Source organism: Solea senegalensis, linkage group LG8 (genome assembly GCF_019176455.1).
Source record: "Solea senegalensis isolate Sse05_10M linkage group LG8, IFAPA_SoseM_1, whole genome shotgun sequence".
In the NCBI taxonomy this organism is placed as follows: Eukaryota; Metazoa; Chordata; class Actinopteri; order Pleuronectiformes; family Soleidae; genus Solea; species Solea senegalensis.
Window position 1 is genome coordinate 75,656 of NC_058028.1, and position 19,046 is coordinate 94,701.

The following is a 19,046-nucleotide window of genomic DNA, read 5'->3' on the forward strand; positions in this document are numbered from 1 at the left end:
AACACAAGTCAGGATGACAAGAACATAATCTAACAATGAACACAAACACTAGTCAGGATTACAAGAACATAATCTAACAATGAACACAAACACTAGAGGATTACAAGAACATAATCTAACAATGAACACAAACACTAGTCAGGATTACAAGAACATAATCTAACAATGAACACAAACACAAGTCAGGGTTACAAGAACATAATCTAACAATGAACACAAACACTAGTCAGGATTACAAGAACATAATCTAACAATGAACACAAACACAAGTCAGGGTTACAAGAACATAATCTAACAATGAACACAAACACAAGTCAGGATAACAAGAACATAATCTAACAATGAACACAAACACAAATCAGGATTACAAGAACATAATCTAACAATGAACACAAACACTAGTCAGGATTACAAGAACATAATCTAACAATAAACACAAACACAAGTCAGGGTTACAAGAACATAATCTAACAATGAACACAAACACAAATCAGGATTACAAGAACATAATCTAGCAATGAACACAAACACAAATCAGGATTACAAGAACATAATCTAACAATGAACACAAACACAAATCAGGATTACAAGAACATAATCTAACAATGAACACAAACACAAATCAGGATTACAAGAAAACAAACTGAGATTTCCCCTGAAAAATAGACCAGACTAACAGCTCACACAGAAACAGTGAACAGTAGAAACAGAGCACAGAGGCTGCTTCTTTAACGACAACGAGCTTCAGGTGTGGGGGAGGAGCTCAGTCACGTCAGGTGACGTGGCGACCAAACACAGAGTCAACCCAGCACACACACATACATGCATGCACACACACACACACACACACAGACAGAGAAAAGAATCAGAAAAAAAGAACAAAAAGCTCAGATTTCTGTCGCACAGAAGCTGAGCTGATGGAAACTGATGGAAACGTTACCATGGTAACAGATCACATGACATCCAGTGCTGACTGTGTGTATGTTCACAGTTAATGTGACGTGAATTTAAAAGAGTGCAGTAAAATAAAAGAAATGAAATCATTCTTGTTTCACGTATCGTTTATATTCTGTCTATAATATTCTATTTCTCTAATACTTTTCTATCTTTTATTTCTTAATAGTTTATTTGAGCATGTGTACATGTAAATGTTACAGCTAAATGAACACAATTCTTCACGTTATCATTTAAACAACTGTTGGTTGTATTTTCATTGATTGACAGCCCGTGACTCCTCCCATCTCTCTATGTGTGTGTGTGTGTGCGTGTAGTTTGTGTTTAAATCTGAGGCTCACGGCTTCAGAACGGTCCACGAGGAGCTGGCCAAGGGGATGACCTTCGACCTGAAGAGTAACGAGCAGGCGGCCGTCAGGAACGTCCTGAAGGTTCGTCGCTCACTCGTCCTGACGACGATTTCTCGGATTGACAGATAAACTCTGACGTGTCTTTGTGCCGTTTCAGTTCTCCTGGTTTTTCTTTGAGCTGATTGTTAAATCCATGGCTCAACATCAGGTCGACACAGACAAGCTAAAGGTTGTACATGCTCGTTTTTCTAATGCTGGTTAAAATCCAATGTCACCAGAGACACCGTCAATGACTTTCATGTGTCTCCACAGCTTCCTCGTCCTCAGCGTTTCCCGTCGTCGTACCAGAGCCGCGTGGAGACGCTGGTGGAGACCATGTCCGAACACATCTTCTGGAAGAACAAAGAACTGGCAGAGGAGACGCGCAGCGCTAACTTAGCTGTAGCTGCTTTTGTCAAAGTGAGAGAGACAAAGTGTTCGTAGACTTTATTTTCTTATTTGTTCTGGGAAACAGTTTGAAAATAAGCGTTGATACTGTTTTATGGATTAAAATGACTTCTCACTTCAAGTAAGAAGTTCAAGTAACTTGGTCAAATCATTCCTGACAGGCTGTGCACTCACATGTGTAACGCTGTCCTCCGCACATCAAAGATCTTAACCACAGTTCTTCTCGTCTCTCATCGTAGTCCAAAGATCCCAAAGGCATTTCAAAGTCCTCTGTCTGGATTCGTCCTCTCTTGTCTTGTCCTTGTGTGTCTCATTAACTGACTCTGTGTCTCCAGCGCTGCTTCACTCTGATGGACCGAGGCTTTACATTCAAACTGATCAGCAACTACATCAACATGATCACGGCCACTGACAGCACTGACAAGGTAAACACAAAGATACACACTGTTACTTTATTTTTCTTTGTTTTGTTTAAAATCCCTGAAACTGAAACTATAAATGAATCAACACCTACAAATAACTGTGTCAATGACTGAGGAGCTGATGTTATGTGTCGAGCAGATGGTGACGCAGGTTTCAATCGCATAGAACATTTTAAAAATCTCCGTGCAGTCATGAGTTTCCAGCTGAAGTTCACTGAAAACACAAGCGTGTCAACAGCGACCAAAATAACTGTCTCAACTTTTTACAGAAGGAACGGCGGAAACAAAAATCGAGGAGTAACCTGGCAGATAGCTCTCGTCCTCTCCACACTCAGTTTGAGCCTTTGAGCTCTGGGTGGCACTACAGATTTCCCCTGGCATCTAAAAATGTATTATAAAAAAATCCTTATGTTTCCTTAACTCCACAAAGTCACCACTAAGCTTTTAATCCACCGCTGCAGTAAAGAACCGTGTTTAATCTAATTTAACAGTGTGTCCGTTTTATTATAATATTTCTCCTCTTTCTCGTGTTTTTCACAATTGTCTCTTATCTTATTTTAACTGTGTGTTCTTTTATCATTCATTTCTGTCTCCTTTTATGATTTTATGTTGTTGAGACAAAGGCAAATTTCCGCCTTAGTGGACAATAAAGTTCTCTTCTATTCTCTTCATGATTTAAGAACAGAACGTGATGGGACTCACTGCTTACGATACATTTACCCACATCATGAATAATCTGAAATGAGAGTTTATTTTCATAGGACTGTTCATACAGAGGGCAAAGAAATGCATTAAGAAAATCACAGAATAAAAATAAACTTTAAAATTAAAATAGACCTTAAAAGTGATAAATATGTAATTTGCAAATAAAAGTGCATTTGAAAGACAAGAATGAATTGATAACTAAGATAAGTGATAATTTAAGAAAAAGCAGTTGTAAACAATAATGTTTTTATCTTAGTTTCACAGGTGAGGAGCAGAGTAACTTTGCTTTGTGTGGTTTTACTAAAATAAAACTCACTTGTTTTTAATAATATAATTAAAATTCTCTTGTGATATATCCTAAGAAATGAAAATGAAAATGCAGTAAGTGTGTTTTTGACTGTTTCCTCGCTCTAACCCGCTTTAAACTAAATACAGGACCACTGTAATAATCGAGTGATATAAATGTGGGTTTTGTGTTTGGTAGGTTTTGTGTGAGCTGAAATTTGACTTCTTGAGGGAAGTGTGCAACCATGAACACTACATTCCTCTCAGTCTGCCTTTACCTTCTGCTCGCATCACAGGTGAGAGTCACATGACCGCGGCGTTTATGTGTTTTTGTGTGATAATGCATTCATCTCACTATCATTTGTCTGTTAACACTCTCTCTGTCTCTGTATGTGTCGTTGTTCATGTCAGATCATGCTTCTCCAGAGCCACAAAGCACTCATGGTAAATAAATTCACTCATTCATCCACATTATTTATTCACTGTAACTGATGAATTATCTCTCTGGTGTAGAGCAAACGTTGGAGCATGAGCAGCATCACCTCAGTGAACTTTCATTCAAATGAAACTGTTTTCACGTCGTCTGCTCCTCAGTGTCGGTGCCCGAGTACAACCTGACTGGAGAGTTCTGCAGGAAGCACTTCCTGACGGGCTTGCTGCTCCGGGAACTGGGTCTTGCTCTGCAGGACGAGCAGGACCTGAGACACTTAGCTTTGGCCACACTGAAGACGCTGATGGCCAAACACTCGCTGGACTCACGCTACGCCACCAAGGTAAACCAAACATGTGTTCATATATGAAAAGAAACCATGAACATGATTGATTTCCACACAAATATACAAACTTCATGACCAGATATGACCACTAGGGGAGCTGGTCTATGACCCCGTGGGGCCCTTGTTTTTTATTTTATATTGTTTTAAGAAAACTTCACCAGATATGTCAGCAGATTGTTTTCTATTGATGGAAATGTTTGCACCCGTGAAGGACCAGATTTGGTCCCCACAGTGAAAACGGTCCTCACTGTGTGAGTGAAATGTCAGGTCCTCACTAGGATAGAAACACACACACACACACACACACAGATTGACATATGAGTGTTGGCAGCATCTGTTGTTGAGGAATGGTGAAGATGAATGAATGAAAGCTGGGAATGCTGTGGATCTGAATGTTGGGATGTTGAACAGTAGTGCCGTTGTCTGGACAGAAAACAGATGTTTGCAGGAGGAAAATAAAAGGAAAAACTGGGAAATGAGAAAAAGAATGAATGAAAACCACAGCATTTTTTCTTGGCAGGAAATATTAGCCGCTACATGTGTATGCAATTAAAAAGCCTTTTTAGTGATTATTCATGAGTCTTTATTGATTACAGACCTTTGAATTGGGAGAAAACAACATTCTTTTATTGCTGTGTGTGGATATTATGGACACAGCTCTTTAATGATTCTGGTTTTATTTGTCAAACAGGAGATTATCCGTTCATCTATATCCGGTTTCTTTGGTTGTGGAGTCCCTCAGGGCTCCATCTTAGGCCCCATCATTTTCTCACTATATTGTAAAAGATCCAGGCTTTAAAAACAAAGGTGCTCGTTTGATCTTAGATGGTAGAATGATTCTAAAAATAACTGAAGATACTTTGGTTTTATTGTGCATGCACATCTTATTTTAAATGTCGGGTTATTATAAATCTTTGTTATCAGATTGATGTGATTTGTGTTTATTCGTCTGGTTTTTACAGGAGAAGCAGGCGAGGATTGCGTCTCTGTATCTTCCTCTGTACGGCCTGATCCTTGACAACATGCCTCGATTCTTCCTCAGGGACATTTTCCCCATTTACTTCACCTCCAGTGACCAAGTAAGAATCAAGAGCAAAGGAGAAAAACTTATTTTCTTTCAACATTTCAACATTCTACTAGTTTAGTTTAGTCATAGTTACTGACTAATATTTCAGTCATTTAAAATGTACTTTACTTTTTTGTTATTGTTGAATAAATAATGATTCAAATGTATTTTATTAAAGTAAAACTGAATTTGTTGAAATCCTCTTGAGAAACACTGAGATTCAAGTTAACTAAAGAAAATAATAATTTAAGTCCTCGTCTCTGTTCTGTCAGGGATCACGTGACGACCTCAGTGTGGGAGGGGGAGTGGCTGGAGGCGGGGTTACTGTTTCTCGCAATGGAAACTCAGTGGACGCTTCTTTTTCTAAGGAAGTTCTGAACTCCATCACAGGTAACAACTGCTGCTCATGTGTGATGTATTCACAGTGTACACAGGTACAGAAAAATCACATCGTTGATGCCCCTCCCCCCTCACCCCCCCTCCACCAGCTTTCTCATCCTTGGCGGTTGCCGGGGGAAACCAGGCCGACTGTCGCGGTTCTCTGATCAGTGTGGACTCAAACCCCAGCAACAGTGACAGGAACAGCGAGAAGATGGATGGATGTGAGAAGGTGTGTGTGTTTATTTATCATCACGTTACATTCGCTATACATGATACTGATATTTAAGCCCCTCCCCCTCACAGTTTGCTCGGCCTCAGTCTCTGATTGGCTACGGTTCTCGCTGTGATAAGTTGGACCAGGCGGAGACGCGGAGCCTCCTCATGTGTTTCCTGCACATCATGAAAACCATTTCTGAAGGTGACAAATATTCATATATGATCTCACACACACACACACATGTTCGACATTCATGACTTGAGGGGACATTGCATTGACTTACATTCATTTCTTGGAGACTTACTCTAACCTTAACCACAATTACTACTGGCCTAATCCTAATCCTAACCCTAACCCTAACCCTAACCTAACCTTAAAACATATCTTCACCTTAAAATGTAGTAATTTACGTTATGGGGACTTGCTTTTTGTCCCCACAAGGAGGACAAGTCCCCATAATGTGACTGTGTAAACAGGTTTAGGTCCCCACAACATTAGTAATACCTGGACACACATACACAAAAACTGCCTTTACTGAATATGAGTCAAATAAATGAATAAAATCAGTTATTTATTATAAAAAGTGTGTTTTTTATTTATTTTTTATTTACAGGATTATTGAAACTGATGGGAAATGAGTGTAAATGTGCGGTTGTGTGTGTGTGTGTGTGTGTGACTGATGTGTTTTCCTGTCTTTACAGACGTGCTGGTGTCGTACTGGCACCGAGCCATTCACCAGGAGATCTCTGACTTCTTCAACATCCTGGAGTAAGAGTTACATCCTCATTATTATCATTATTATTATCACCAGCACACAATTCCTGTTAGTCTGACAAACACACACTGTACACAAAGAGTGTGAGGAGAAGAGAAGCTGTGTGTGTGTGTGTGTGTGTGTGTGTGTGTGTGTGTCTTTAACTCTGACTCTTTATTTCTTTTCCATAAAAACAAGGTTTTGTTGACGTTGTGTTTTCCTCAGATTGTGTCTTCAGCACTTCCGGTTCCTCGGGAAACGTCACATAGCGAGGTACGTGTGTGTGTGTTTGTTTCCAAATCTGGGTGTCATTTTTCATCTGGTGATATCGTCCTTCACCAGCTGATTTATTCATATAATCATAGAAACACATGAATATATATCTGTGTACATACACACACACACGCACACAGATAACACATGGATCAGAGTCACTGAGGCAGAAATACTAAAATGTGTCGTGTATGCGTGAACACGTTCACTGAAGAGGTGAAGGGATGAACGACAGAGGGAGAGAGTGTGGGGGAGGAGAAACTCCTGGATCTCAAGGAGAATCACTGCTGGATTTTTTTTGTACAGAAGGATTTGGCAGACACAGTGTGTGTGTGTGTGTGTGTGTGTGTGTGTGTGTGTGTGTGTGTGTGTGTGTGTGTGTGTGCTGGAGCTGAGCCACTGGCTCTGCTCGACTCCTCCATCTTCTGGTTCCTCCCTGCTAATTCAATTAGCCTCTTTTTCCTTTCAGAGCAAAGATATGCTGAGATGTGAGCCAACACACACGGCTGGACAATGCTACACTGTGTGTGTGTGTGTGTGTGTGTGTGTGGCTGGTATTCCTTATGTTGTGGGGACGTAAATCTGTTCACACGCTCACATTATGGAGACAAAAATCAACTCCCCATGACGTAGATGACTGATTTTAAAGTGAATACATGTTGTAAGGTTAAGGTTAGGGTCAGAGGTCAGGGTTAGGATTAGGCCAGTACTAATTATAGTTAGAGTAAATCTCCAAATGTCCTCTGAAGTCATGGAAACCAGTGTGTGTGTGTGTGTTCATCATCATCACAGTCATGTATTCACTTCTCCATAAGAGTCAAAACACTCTTTATTGTCATGTACTCAGTAAAAACAATGTTATTAGCGGTAGTTAAATTCTTTAATAATAGAATAAATATAAACTGCTGCAAATCACTGAAATAGTGAAAAACGAGTGTGGCTGAGTTCATGTGTTCACTCAAGTGTTCAGGATGGATGGGTTAGTGTGTGAGGCAGAAAAAAACCCTCTTTCTTTATAAAACAATAATTCAGTCGTTGAAGCCGCTGAAAATCCATTTTTTTCCCTGTAAAAAAAAATGCTCTGCTTTGTGATTATATTTGAAGAGAACTTGGCTGATGGTTGCCTAGCAACATACTGGTTTCTACACACAACATCCTATCATCAGTCCTGGCTGGACTGTGGATAACAAAAGAAATCACATTATGGTTAAATATGTATATGTATAATATATCTATATATATATATATATATATATATATAGATATATAACCAAAGACCAAACACAGTCAAACTGTGACTCACAGAAGAGATTATGTTGCTGCTGCTTATTGAATTTATAAAAAACAGAAATTGAGGCTCCATGTTAACTCCTGTCCTCTGACATGAGAGAAGCAGGAGAATCCTCTTCCTCGTTGATGTTGCATGTTGACCTTTGACCCCCTGCCTCTGTGATGTTGATGATGTGTTTAAATATCAACGTTCAGCATCATCGCATCATAAAGATCTACATTAACATGGCCTCAGTTTCACTCCAGCCCATAATATTCTGCTATAATACTAACACACACACACACTCAGGTGGTGCTAACAGCTAAGCTAACAGTGAGTCAGCAGATTTGCCAGAAAAACGTCCACACGCTGTTTTTCGCTGGTGTCCTGTGAGCGCCCTCTGCTGGACCGCAGGGGTCATATTCTGCTGCGCTTCTAGGCTGTAAACTCAAACAGGTTTTTAATGTTTGATCAAATTGTGGATAAACGGGGACAGTCTGAGTGAACACTAAAAAGTGAACACTAAAACCATGTTGGTAACAAACTAACGTTAGCGTTGATGTGATTGGCCCGTGAACAGGAAGCAGGCAGCGGCGGTAAAGCTGGCGCAGTCCACGCAGGCCAATGGCATGCTGAAGGGTTCTAACCATCCGTCCCAGTCCTCACAGTCCTCACAACCCTCCAGCCTCTTCCCACAATGGTAACAAGCACCGTCCACCACTAAACCAACAAACTGACAACATGTACAACACCTTTAAAACCTGGTGAAGCTGTGATCGTGTGAGTGTGTGAGCGTGTGAGCGTGTGAGCGTGTGAGCGCGTCTCTGAAACGCTCCGTGTGTTTCAGGATGGCTTCGTCTGGAGGAGAGAGTCACCGTCACGCTCGCTCTCAGACCATGCCCATCATCAGAGGCAAGAACGCACTGACCAACCCCAAACTGCTGCAGATGATGGAGACAGGTGACACACACACACACACACACAAAGCACGACACAACACAAGAGAACCCACAAAGAACATGAGTCTAGTTCAAGGGTGTCAAACATAGGGCCCGCGGGCCAGAACCTTGAGGGTTTTCATCATTAAAGTTTGTAGAAAGATTTTATTACGTCAAATCACAACATACATTATCTGAAGTCTCTGTACATAGTAACACAACACAATCGTTACAATATTAGAGAGAGAAGAGAAACACAAACACTAGAGGTCAGTGGAGAGACAAAAAGATACTTTATTAAATGTACAACTGTTGAGTTCTTGTTGTTTAAAGGTTATAATCTTATTATTTTATCAAACTGTGCTGTTTGTGGCCCCTGAACTAAAGTTTGTCGAGTTCAACATGAATTAAGTCAAAGAGGAACAAAGCAGATTTTTATTAAAGAAGAGTCTGAAGATGAAGGGATGAACTCATGTTTACATGATTTAACAATACCACACTATAAGGAGGTAACAGTCATGTTTTAATCATGTGTTTCAAAGTTTTGACTTTCTCTCTTTTTGCAGACGGAACGATTCAGGACGGAGACTCGCTGAGTCCAAACGACGTGGAGGCAAATCTGTCCACGGAGGTCGCTCTGACCGTGCTGGACGTCCTCGAGCTGTTTGTCCACCATCACAAGGTCACACACACAATAAGTTTCAGTTTTAAATCTTAAGTGTTTTAAACCTTTTCATCAGATTAATATTTTCATATTTGTTGAAGGTCCAGAAGGAGAGCAGTTGAATGGATTCATGCGCGTGTTAGTGAGTTAGTGGGGCTCTACTGCCACCTGGTGGCCAAATAGATTAGATTAGATTAGATTAGACTTTGTTGATGCCACGCTTTTGAAATGCACAGCAGCAAAAAGACAGTTTTTCTGGATTAAATGAGCTCATAATTCCCTCTAACTTCACTTATATTCTGACTGTTTGTAAGAATGATTCCAGAAAGACAGGAATTATGAGACATGTGTCAGAGTAAAAAGAAAATCATGTCAAATTAACAATGAGGAAAACAAAAAAATCAAATGATAAGGACGTTAATTAAACTGACAAATAACAAACATTTAAAATATAATAAAACTTTTTTAACTGGCAAACATGAAACTTCCTGTTTTCATCTTCATCTAACTAAAGACATGAAGACATTTCTTTATATCAAGCAGCAAAACAGGAAGTGAATTCTGTGAAGCTAAAAGCTGTTTGTGTTTGTTTTATTTGACTCGAACAGAAGCAGCTGTCTCTGGACGACGGTCAGAACGCTCTGATGAAGAAGGTGCTGGACACTTTCTTCCTCTTCTTTCAGATCAACCAGTCCACGGCCACGCTGAGACACGTCTTTGCTGCTCTCAGACTCTTTGTGCAGAAGGTCAGTGTCACACGTGTCACACGTGTCACACGAACAAACAGCATTTAAGATTACGGTTTTAGTTGATGAAGTTGAACCCTCGTCTCCTCCTGTAGTTCCCCAGTGCGTTCTTCCAGGGAAAGGCCGACCTGTGTGGATGTCTGTGCTATGAAATCCTGAAGTGCTGTAACCATCGCTCCAGCGCCACACAGACGGAGGCGGCTGCTCTGCTCTACTTTGTCATGAGGAAGAACTTTGAGTTCACTAAGGGGAAGTCTATAGTTCGCTCACATCTGCAGGTACGTGAAGATACATCTGTGATCTATGATGGAGGATTCGGGTTCACTATGTCCTCACAGCCAAAGTGTAACAGGTCAGAGGTTCAGGACAATTATCTTCATTTATAGAATAGCTCATTATTTGGCAGTCAGTCTGTTGCTGGATTTATAGAATAGCTCATTATTTGGCAGTCAGTCTTTTGCTGGATTTATAGAATAGCTCATTATTTGGCAGTCAGTCTTTTGCTGGATTTATAGAATAGCTCATTATTTGGCAGTCAGTCTGTTGCTGGATTTATAGAATAGCTCCTTATTTGGCAAACAGTCTGTTTGTGAATGTAGAGAATAGCTCATTATTTGGCAGTCAGTTTGCTGGTTCATATTAATAACAGTAACCAGTCTATTAATTGATATTGATAACCGCTCATTATTTGGCAGTCAGTCTCCAGGTGGATACAGATAACAGCTCTTTATTTGGCAGAAGTCTGCTGGTGGATATATAGAGTAGCTCATTATTTAGCAGTCAGTCTGTTGGTTGATATTGATAACCGCTCATTATATGGCAGTCTGTCTGCTGGCGGATATGTAGAATAGCTCATTATTTGGCAGTCAGTCTACTGGTGGATATGTAGAATAACTCATTATTTGGCAGCAGTCTGGTGGTGGATGTATACAATAGGAAGTTGTGTCAATTAAAAGAGACAGGGACAAAATAAGACTCTAATAAATATAAATGCCCATATGAAAATGAAAGGTCCAAATAAATGAAAGTGGTAGAAATAAATAAATAAATCAGGGTCCAGGTCCAGGTTTGTGACAAATCCTGTTGATTCCACCTCAGGTTATTAAAGCAGTGAGTCAGCTGATAGCAGACGCTGGGATCGGAGGCTCCAGGTTCCAGCAGTCACTGGCTATCATCAATAACTTTGCTAATGGAGACGCTCCACTCAAGGTACAGAAGCTTCTGAGTTACAGTTACAGTTATCTGATGTTTGATGTAAATCATCTGAATCAACACATTTTCTGCAGAACACACCTTTCCCCGCCGAGGTGAAGGACCTCACCAAGCGGATCCGGACGGTTCTGATGGCCACAGCTCAGATGAAGGAGCATGAGAAGGATCCAGAGATGCTCGTGGATCTTCAGTACAGTTTAGCAAACTCTTACGCCAGCACGCCGGAGCTGCGGCGCACCTGGCTGGAGAGCATGGCCAAAGTCCACGTCCGCAACGGCGACCTCTCAGAGGTCACAACCTTTTATTGATGCTGGTTCTTCAGACTTGGACGGGGTTCTCCTTAAATCTGATGGTTCTTGTGTGTTTGTTGTTCCTCAGGCTGCCATGTGCTACATCCACATCTCTGCTCTGATCGCTGAGTCACTGAAGAGGAGAGGTGAGGTCACCCATCATCGTCATGCTTCTGCTGCTGCTTCTGCTGATTATGATCATGCTTTCACTCAGAGCTGCATGCTGTGTGTGTGTGTGTGTGTGTGCATGTTACTTTAACATGAAATCAGATCAGTCACATTCTTACCTCACCACCCGAGGGCAGACTCTTCCTTTTAAACTAATGGACACCATTGTTGGCCAGGAGGAAAGGTTGATAGGTAGGTAGGTTAAATGGGTTAAGTAGGTTGGGTGGGTAGATTAAATGGGTTAAGTAGGTTAGGTGGGTAGGTTAAGTTGGTTAGGTAGGTAGGTTAAGTAGGTTAGCTGGGTAGGTTAAGTAGGTTCAAGGGTTTGGTTAAATGGGTTAGCTGGGTAGGTTAACTTGGTTAGTGGGTAAGGTGTTTGGTGGGTTGGTTAAATAGGTTTGGTAGGTTTGGTGGGTAGGTTAAGTAAGGTTAGGTGGGTAAGTTAGGTGGGTAGGTTAAGTAGGTTGGAGGGTAGGTTGAGGGTAGGTTAGGTTCGGTGGGTAGGTTAAGTAAGTTTGGTGGGTAGGTTAAGTAGGTTTGGTGGGTAGGTTAAGTTGGTAAGGTGGGTAGGTTAAGTTGGTTAGGTGGGTAGGTTAAGTAAGTTCCGTGGGTAGGTTAAGTAGGTTTGGAGGTTTGTAGGTTAAGTAAGTTTGGTGGGTAGGTTAAGTTGGTAAGGTGGGTAGGTTAAGTAGGTTGGGTGGGTAGATTAAATGGGTTAAGTAGGTTAGGTGGGTAGGTTAAGTTGGTTAGGTAGGTAGGTTAAGTAGGTTAGGTGGGTGTGTTAAGTAGGTTAGCTGGGTAGGTTAAGTAGGTTCAAGGGTTTGGTTAAATAGGTTAGCTGGGTAGGTTAAGTTGGTTAGGTGGGTAAGTTAAGTCGGTTTGGTGGGTTGGTTAAATAGGTTTGCTGGGTAGGTTAAGTAGGTTCGGTGGGTAGGTTAAGTAGGTTTGGTGGGTAGGTTAAGTAGGTTTGGTGGGTAGTTTAAGTAGGTTCGGTGGGTAGGTTAAGTTGGTAATTAAAATGAAACATAAAATCAATAGTGACACCTTTGGACCAAAGATAATCTGGTACCAGTTTAAAACCAGCTGTGTTTTTGTGTATTCATGATGAATCAGTCCTCCTCGCGTTTTCAGTTTTACAGATCTGTGTGTTATCATGTGTGCATCTGTCCTCTCACTCCAGCACGTCTCATGTCTCATGTCTCTGTCCTTCACTGCACGACTTGTCTGTTTCTGCATGCTCCTCACTTGGACCAGTAGCATGTGAGCTTGTGACCCTTGTCCTTGAGCACAAAGGACAGAAAACAAGTGGACGTATATTTGTGTAATCCTCCTCCTCCTCCTCCTCCTCCTCCTCCTCCTACCAAACAGGCTACTGGAGAGCAGACAAGTCCAGGATCTCCAGTGTTTCCCCTGAAGAAAGTCCTGTCTTTAACTGTAGCTCCTTACTAACTTCCTCCAGAGACCCTGACAGTGAGTGTGTGTCGTCTGGGGCAGTTTGTGGGGGGACGGGTGGCGACATGAGGACATGGATGGACAGACATGAGACATGAGTGTGGGTGATCAGTGGAAGGTGTGATAATTGACAGGACTTTGAATCGTCATCTTCAGGTTTTGTTTTTTTATCATATGTTTGTTTCAGGTTTTCATCATCATTCAGTGTATGACCTTCACTGGTCTGTATGACCACTGGTCTCTGTTTGACCTTCACTGGTCTGTATGACCTTCACTGGTCTGTTTGACCTTCACTGGTCTCTGTTTGACCTTTACTGGTCTGTATGACCACTGGTCTCTGTTTGACCTTCACTGGTCTGTATGACCTTCACTGGTCTCTGTTTGACATTCACTGGTCTGTTTGACCTTCACTGGTCTCTGTATGACCTTTACTGCTCTCTGTTTGACCTTCACTGGTCTGTTTGGACCTTTACTGACTTGTCTGTTTGACCTTCACTGGTCTCTGTTGACCTGACCTTCACTGGTCTCTGTTTGACCTTCACTGGTAGACCTTCACTGGTCTCCTTGTTTGACCTTCACTGGTCTGTATGACCTTCACTGGTCTCTGTTTGACCTTCACTGGTCTGTTTGACCTTCACTGGTCTGTATGACCTTCACTGGTCTCTGTTTGACCTTCACTGGTCTCTCTCAATGTTTTAAAACAGTGTTTCCTTATGTGAACATACTTTTTAAAGATGTCCATCTTTCATGAACTCAATCACAGTCACACACACAGAGCAGTGACTCATTATAAAAACAACCCTAAACACATCCACATTATTCCTGGAGAAGCTATTGTATAAATAATGATGGTGACACTTCTGTAGCAGTAGAGGAAGCAGCAGTGAACTGAAACTTTAAAACAAAGCAGAGTACAAACAGAGAGAAGAAGACATGATCATAAAAACCAGAGAAACAAACACGACTGAACCAGAGACACGGGAACACACAGACTAAATACACCACAGACAATCACACACAGGTGAGACCAACAAGACACAGGTGAAACACATTAGGGGGTGGGGCAGACAATCAACAGGACAGGAAGTGAAACTCGACAAGGAAAACACTTCAAAATAAAACAGGAAACACATACAAAAAGTCTTTGTGAACCACTGATTTAAAACAATTGATGGTTTTAATTTGAGTCTATTTAAAAGTCTTGTATTTAAATATAAATGTTTTTATTTAAACTGACGTCACTTCCTGTTGTTGTGAACGTCAGCGTCGTTCTCTCTGGGCTGGGCAGCGTTTATGTGCATCAGCCCCAACGTGAAGGAGGAGGGCGCCATGAAGGAAGACACGGGGACACAGGACACGCCCTACACCGAGGTCAGTGCACGTTCACGCGTGTGTTCGCGTGTGTTGGCGTGTGTGTTGACGTGTGTGTTGACGTGTGCTTCTCTCTGCTGCGTGACGTCAGGACACTCTGGTGGAGCAGCTGGAGTTGTGTGTGGATTATCTGTGGAAGTCTGAGCGCCATGAACTCATCGCTGACATCAACAAACCTGTGATCACTGTCTTTGAAAAGAGACGCGATTTTAAGGTAACTATAGATACAGATGATTACTTTTAAAAGTCATTTATTACATTATAAATGTACGGAGGAATTTTTATGTGTGTGCGTGTGTGTGTGTGTCCACAGCGACTGTCAGAACTGTACTACGACATCCATCGCTCTTATCTGAAGGTCACTGAGGTCGTGAACTCAGAGAAACGACTCTTCGGTCGTTACTATCGCGTTGCCTTCTACGGTCAGGTGAGGAACGCACACACACACACACACACACACACAGGTAAACTGATTTCTAATAATCGACAGTAAGGAAACACATATGGAAAATATAGCGTCACGTCTGACAGATCAAGTAAATCTTTGTGTTATATGATAATTGTAACATCCATGGATTTGACATAAGAAACTCATAGATGGAGGTAAATGTGGATCAGATACATTCTTCTGTTTCTCCATCGCTGGTTTGGTTCTGAAGAATCAGAATCTTGTAAATGACGTTGTGAATCATAAAATGATAATATGACAAGACAAAGACGAAAGACTCAGCGTCGTGTAAAAGTGAGGAGACGAGTCAGTGTCTTTAATGTCTCTGTCTGCTCTTTTCTTCTTTCTTTTCTTTTATTATTATATTCTGTTTCCAGATTGCGGTAAGTTTTTCCATGTCTTTGATTTTCATTTGCTAACCTCCTTTACCTTCTTCTTCTCCTTCCACCACGATTAACCCGCGCTGCTCTCATCGTCTCGAGGAGCTGATAATGTCCAGCTTGTTGTCGTCCATGTTACCTCCCATATAATCTGCAGTGATGAAGCTCCTCCCACCCTAAACACCCACAAACACCACAGAGGACAGGGAAAAAAAACCTGCACCACCTTTGACATGTGACCCCAGTGCTGCTTTGAAAATGACCTTTGACCTTTCCCATTCACAACTGATCACTCACCGTTAGAGAGGAGTTAATCTAACAATGCGCACTGAATAAACACCAGGGGGCAGCAGAACATCAGAGATGATGATGAATAAGCCTTTTATTTTCTTTAATTATAAAGAATATTCAGATTATAACTAAATATGTTGATTTAAATAGCTTATATATGATAAAACAAAGCTTACTTTAAGCTATAGCTACCATTAACGAGCTAAAACAGTGGTTTGCATGCATGAGTAAAAACAATTACACTTCTGTGTTAACTACAGTCAAATTCACAGCCACATATTTGTGTGTGCGTGTGCAACATTTGAAGTTTTCTAGTTGAGATAAATCTGCTTAAAACTAAAATTATTTAAAATAAGATGATTTAAATAAATTTAAGAATATTTGGGTTATTTCTCATACAGCTGTTTTTGCAGCGTTCAACATTAAATCAGGATCACACATGTATACTTTACTCATGACTGTGTGTGTGTGTGTGTGTGTGTGTGTCACAGGGGTTCTTTGAGGAGGAGGAGAGTAAAGAGTTTATCTACAAAGAGCCAAAGCTGACCGGTCTGTCAGAAATCTCTCAGCGGTTACTGAAACTCTACTCTGACAAATTTGGAGCTGATAACGTGAAGATGATCCAGGATTCTAACAAGGTAAAAACCACACACACACACACACACACACACACACACCACTGCTGCTGACCACAGATACACACAGCAGGTCACTAAATAATGAAGTCGTTATCATGAGTCAGCAGTTCATAACAAGGCTCATCTTCTCGTAATATTGAGTGTGTTGGTAGATAGTTCATTATTTGGCAGTCAGTCTGTTGGTGTATATATGGAATAGCTCACTATTTGGCAGTAAGTTTGCTGTAGGAAATGTAGAATAGTTCATTATTTGGCAGTCAGTCTGTTGGTGTATATATGGAATAGCTCACTATTTGGCAGTCAGTTTGCTGGAGGAAATGTAGAATAGTTCATTATTTGGCAGTCTGTTGCTGTATTAATGGAATAGCTCACTATTTGGCAGTAAGTTTGCTGTAGGAAATGTAGAATAGTTAATTATTTGGCAGTCAGTCTGTTAGTGTATATATGGAATAGCTCACTATTTGGCAGTCAGTTTGCTGGAGGAAATGTAGAATAGTTCATTATTTGGCAGTCTGTCTGTTGGTGGATGTTAGAATAGCTCATTATTTGGCAGTAAATATTGATAATGAATCATTGTAAGTTTAAGGAGAATGTATTTAGTTGTTGGTGGATGAAAACATTCACTGCTGTTTTTTTGTTTTTCTTAAACAGGTAAATCCTAAAGACTTGGACCCAAAGTTCGCGTACATCCAGGTGACGTACGTGGTTCCGTACTTTGACGAGAAAGAGCAGCAGGAGAAAAGGACGGACTTTGAAAGACACCACAACATCAACCGCTTTGTGTTTGAGACGCCGTTCACTCTGTCAGGAAAGAAACATGGAGACGTGGAGGAGCAGTGCAAGAGACGCACCATCTTAACCAGTGAGTGTTTACTGTGAGGAGGACACGCCCCTGCACCTCCTGTCTCTACACTAAACCCCTGTCATCCTCTACAGCCAGTTCCAGTTTCCCGTACCTGAAGAAGAGAATCCAGGTGGTGGAGCAGCAGAGCACTGAGATGAATCCTATAGAGGTCGCTATAGACGAGATGTCACGTAAGGTGTCTGAACTCAACCAGCTGTGCAACATGGAGGAGGTGGACATGATCCGACTGCAGCTGAAGCTACAGGGCAGCGTCAGCGTCAAGGTGAGGAGGAGGAGGGAGGGGGCAGTGCAGGGGGCGTGGCCTGGGAGTGAAATCTGACACTGAGTTACAGCTGTGTGAGGTTCTGTCAATCATTCACACGGAGCTTTAAGAGGTGGAGCGAGAGAAAGACAGATCCTGTGTTTATGAAAGGAGGCGGAGTCTGGGACAACAAGCCTCGCTCTGATTGGACAACAGGGTGATGGAAGAGTGAAGCAGGAGGCGACTGAGAAAGTCAAAATCAACATGGCGGGTTCTAATATTAGTCACACTCGTAACACTAAGGACAAAAAATGTGCTTTTTAAAAGCAAGCTATAAAAAAATATTGTACATTATTATATATTACATTATATATACTTTTATTGAGCTGATATGTATATCTATATGTTAACCTAAATCTGACCTAATTATTGATTTCTAATACCAGAACATTTTCTAACATTTTAACCCTTTAAATGCCAGGTTTTTGTCATGATGTTTCCATGACATTTTTGTACTTAACGCTTTGAGTGTGACACTTGTTTGTACACGGTGTATTTTAGTCTGACTGTAGGAAGAAAAATACACAATCTGGACAAAAAAAAACATCCATGAATATGTATGATCACATAAACGCAGACATTTTTAGAAAATGAAGGATGAAAAGCACGTAAAATGTGCACAGCGGTCCCTAAAGGTTACACTTATACACTGGTTTACAGAGTATACTTTACTTTATTTCACCCTTTCATCGTCTCGTCTGCAGGTGAACGCAGGACCGATGGCTTATGCCCGAGCGTTTTTAGAGGAGAAAAATGCCAAGAAATATCCAGACAACCAGGTCAAACTGCTCAAGGAGATCTTCAGGTAAAAATAACACCTTGAATGAATGAATTATTCTCTGAATGAATCCTAATTTCAGACAAATGAAAAGGAAATATCATCAGAAAATATAAATACAATGCAAAAATAATCAATAACATAAATAAGTACTCAGTATTTTATAGATCATGTGTGTAAATCTCTTAATTTAACTGTTAATCTCATACAATAACTGTCACCTGTCATCTTTAAGGTAGTAAGATGGTTAAGAAATGAAAGAGACATCAACAGAAATGTGACATTTATCACTAAACTCCGCCCCCACTTCCCATGTCAGTAATATCCGTGTGTGTCGCCCCCTGCAGGCAGTTTGCAGAAGCGTGTGGTCAGGCTCTGGACGTGAACGAGCGTCTGATCAAAGAAGATCAGCTGGAATATCAGGAGGAGATGAGAGCTCACTACAGAGACATGCTGAGTGAACTGTCAATCATCATGAACGAGCAGGTGTGTCCTCCCGTCACATGACTCTGACATCATCGCCACCGTCTGTGACGTCATCGTCCGTCATTTCCTCGTCATGACTTTTGTTTTCTCTCCCTCTTTTTCCCACTTTTTGTTTCTT

The 19,046-nt window shown here is 41.2% G+C and overlaps 1 protein-coding gene across 11 annotated transcripts in view; it reads left to right on the forward strand.

Annotated features, from left to right (window-relative positions):
* dock10 (dedicator of cytokinesis 10) overlaps window positions 1–19,046 on the forward strand; it is a 60,451-nt gene that overhangs the window by 39,748 nt on the left and 1,657 nt on the right. For 4 of the 11 annotated variants that reach the window (XM_044031406.1, XM_044031409.1, XM_044031407.1 and 1 more), the window contains exons 26-56: window positions 1,272–1,385; window positions 1,462–1,533; window positions 1,617–1,763; window positions 2,087–2,176; window positions 2,443–2,562; window positions 3,363–3,459; window positions 3,575–3,607; window positions 3,758–3,936; window positions 4,902–5,018; window positions 5,278–5,395; window positions 5,494–5,615; window positions 5,690–5,804; window positions 6,305–6,371; window positions 6,583–6,630; window positions 8,481–8,600; window positions 8,748–8,860; window positions 9,405–9,520; window positions 10,111–10,248; window positions 10,344–10,526; window positions 11,347–11,457; window positions 11,535–11,750; window positions 11,839–11,896; window positions 13,287–13,388; window positions 14,635–14,741; window positions 14,833–14,955; window positions 15,055–15,168; window positions 16,352–16,498; window positions 17,150–17,360; window positions 17,435–17,625; window positions 18,369–18,469; window positions 18,790–18,928. In XM_044031406.1, the coding sequence (XP_043887341.1) occupies window positions 1,272–1,385; window positions 1,462–1,533; window positions 1,617–1,763; window positions 2,087–2,176; window positions 2,443–2,562; window positions 3,363–3,459; window positions 3,575–3,607; window positions 3,758–3,936; window positions 4,902–5,018; window positions 5,278–5,395; window positions 5,494–5,615; window positions 5,690–5,804; window positions 6,305–6,371; window positions 6,583–6,630; window positions 8,481–8,600; window positions 8,748–8,860; window positions 9,405–9,520; window positions 10,111–10,248; window positions 10,344–10,526; window positions 11,347–11,457; window positions 11,535–11,750; window positions 11,839–11,896; window positions 13,287–13,388; window positions 14,635–14,741; window positions 14,833–14,955; window positions 15,055–15,168; window positions 16,352–16,498; window positions 17,150–17,360; window positions 17,435–17,625; window positions 18,369–18,469; window positions 18,790–18,928 (3,729 nt within the window). The remainder of the gene's footprint in view (window positions 1–1,271; window positions 1,386–1,461; window positions 1,534–1,616; window positions 1,764–2,086; window positions 2,177–2,442; window positions 2,563–3,362; window positions 3,460–3,574; window positions 3,608–3,757; window positions 3,937–4,901; window positions 5,019–5,277; window positions 5,396–5,493; window positions 5,616–5,689; window positions 5,805–6,304; window positions 6,372–6,582; window positions 6,631–8,480; window positions 8,601–8,747; window positions 8,861–9,404; window positions 9,521–10,110; window positions 10,249–10,343; window positions 10,527–11,346; window positions 11,458–11,534; window positions 11,751–11,838; window positions 11,897–13,286; window positions 13,389–14,634; window positions 14,742–14,832; window positions 14,956–15,054; window positions 15,169–16,351; window positions 16,499–17,149; window positions 17,361–17,434; window positions 17,626–18,368; window positions 18,470–18,789; window positions 18,929–19,046) is intronic. The other 7 variants (XM_044031413.1, XM_044031414.1, XM_044031415.1 and 4 more) reach the window with 4 other exon arrangements.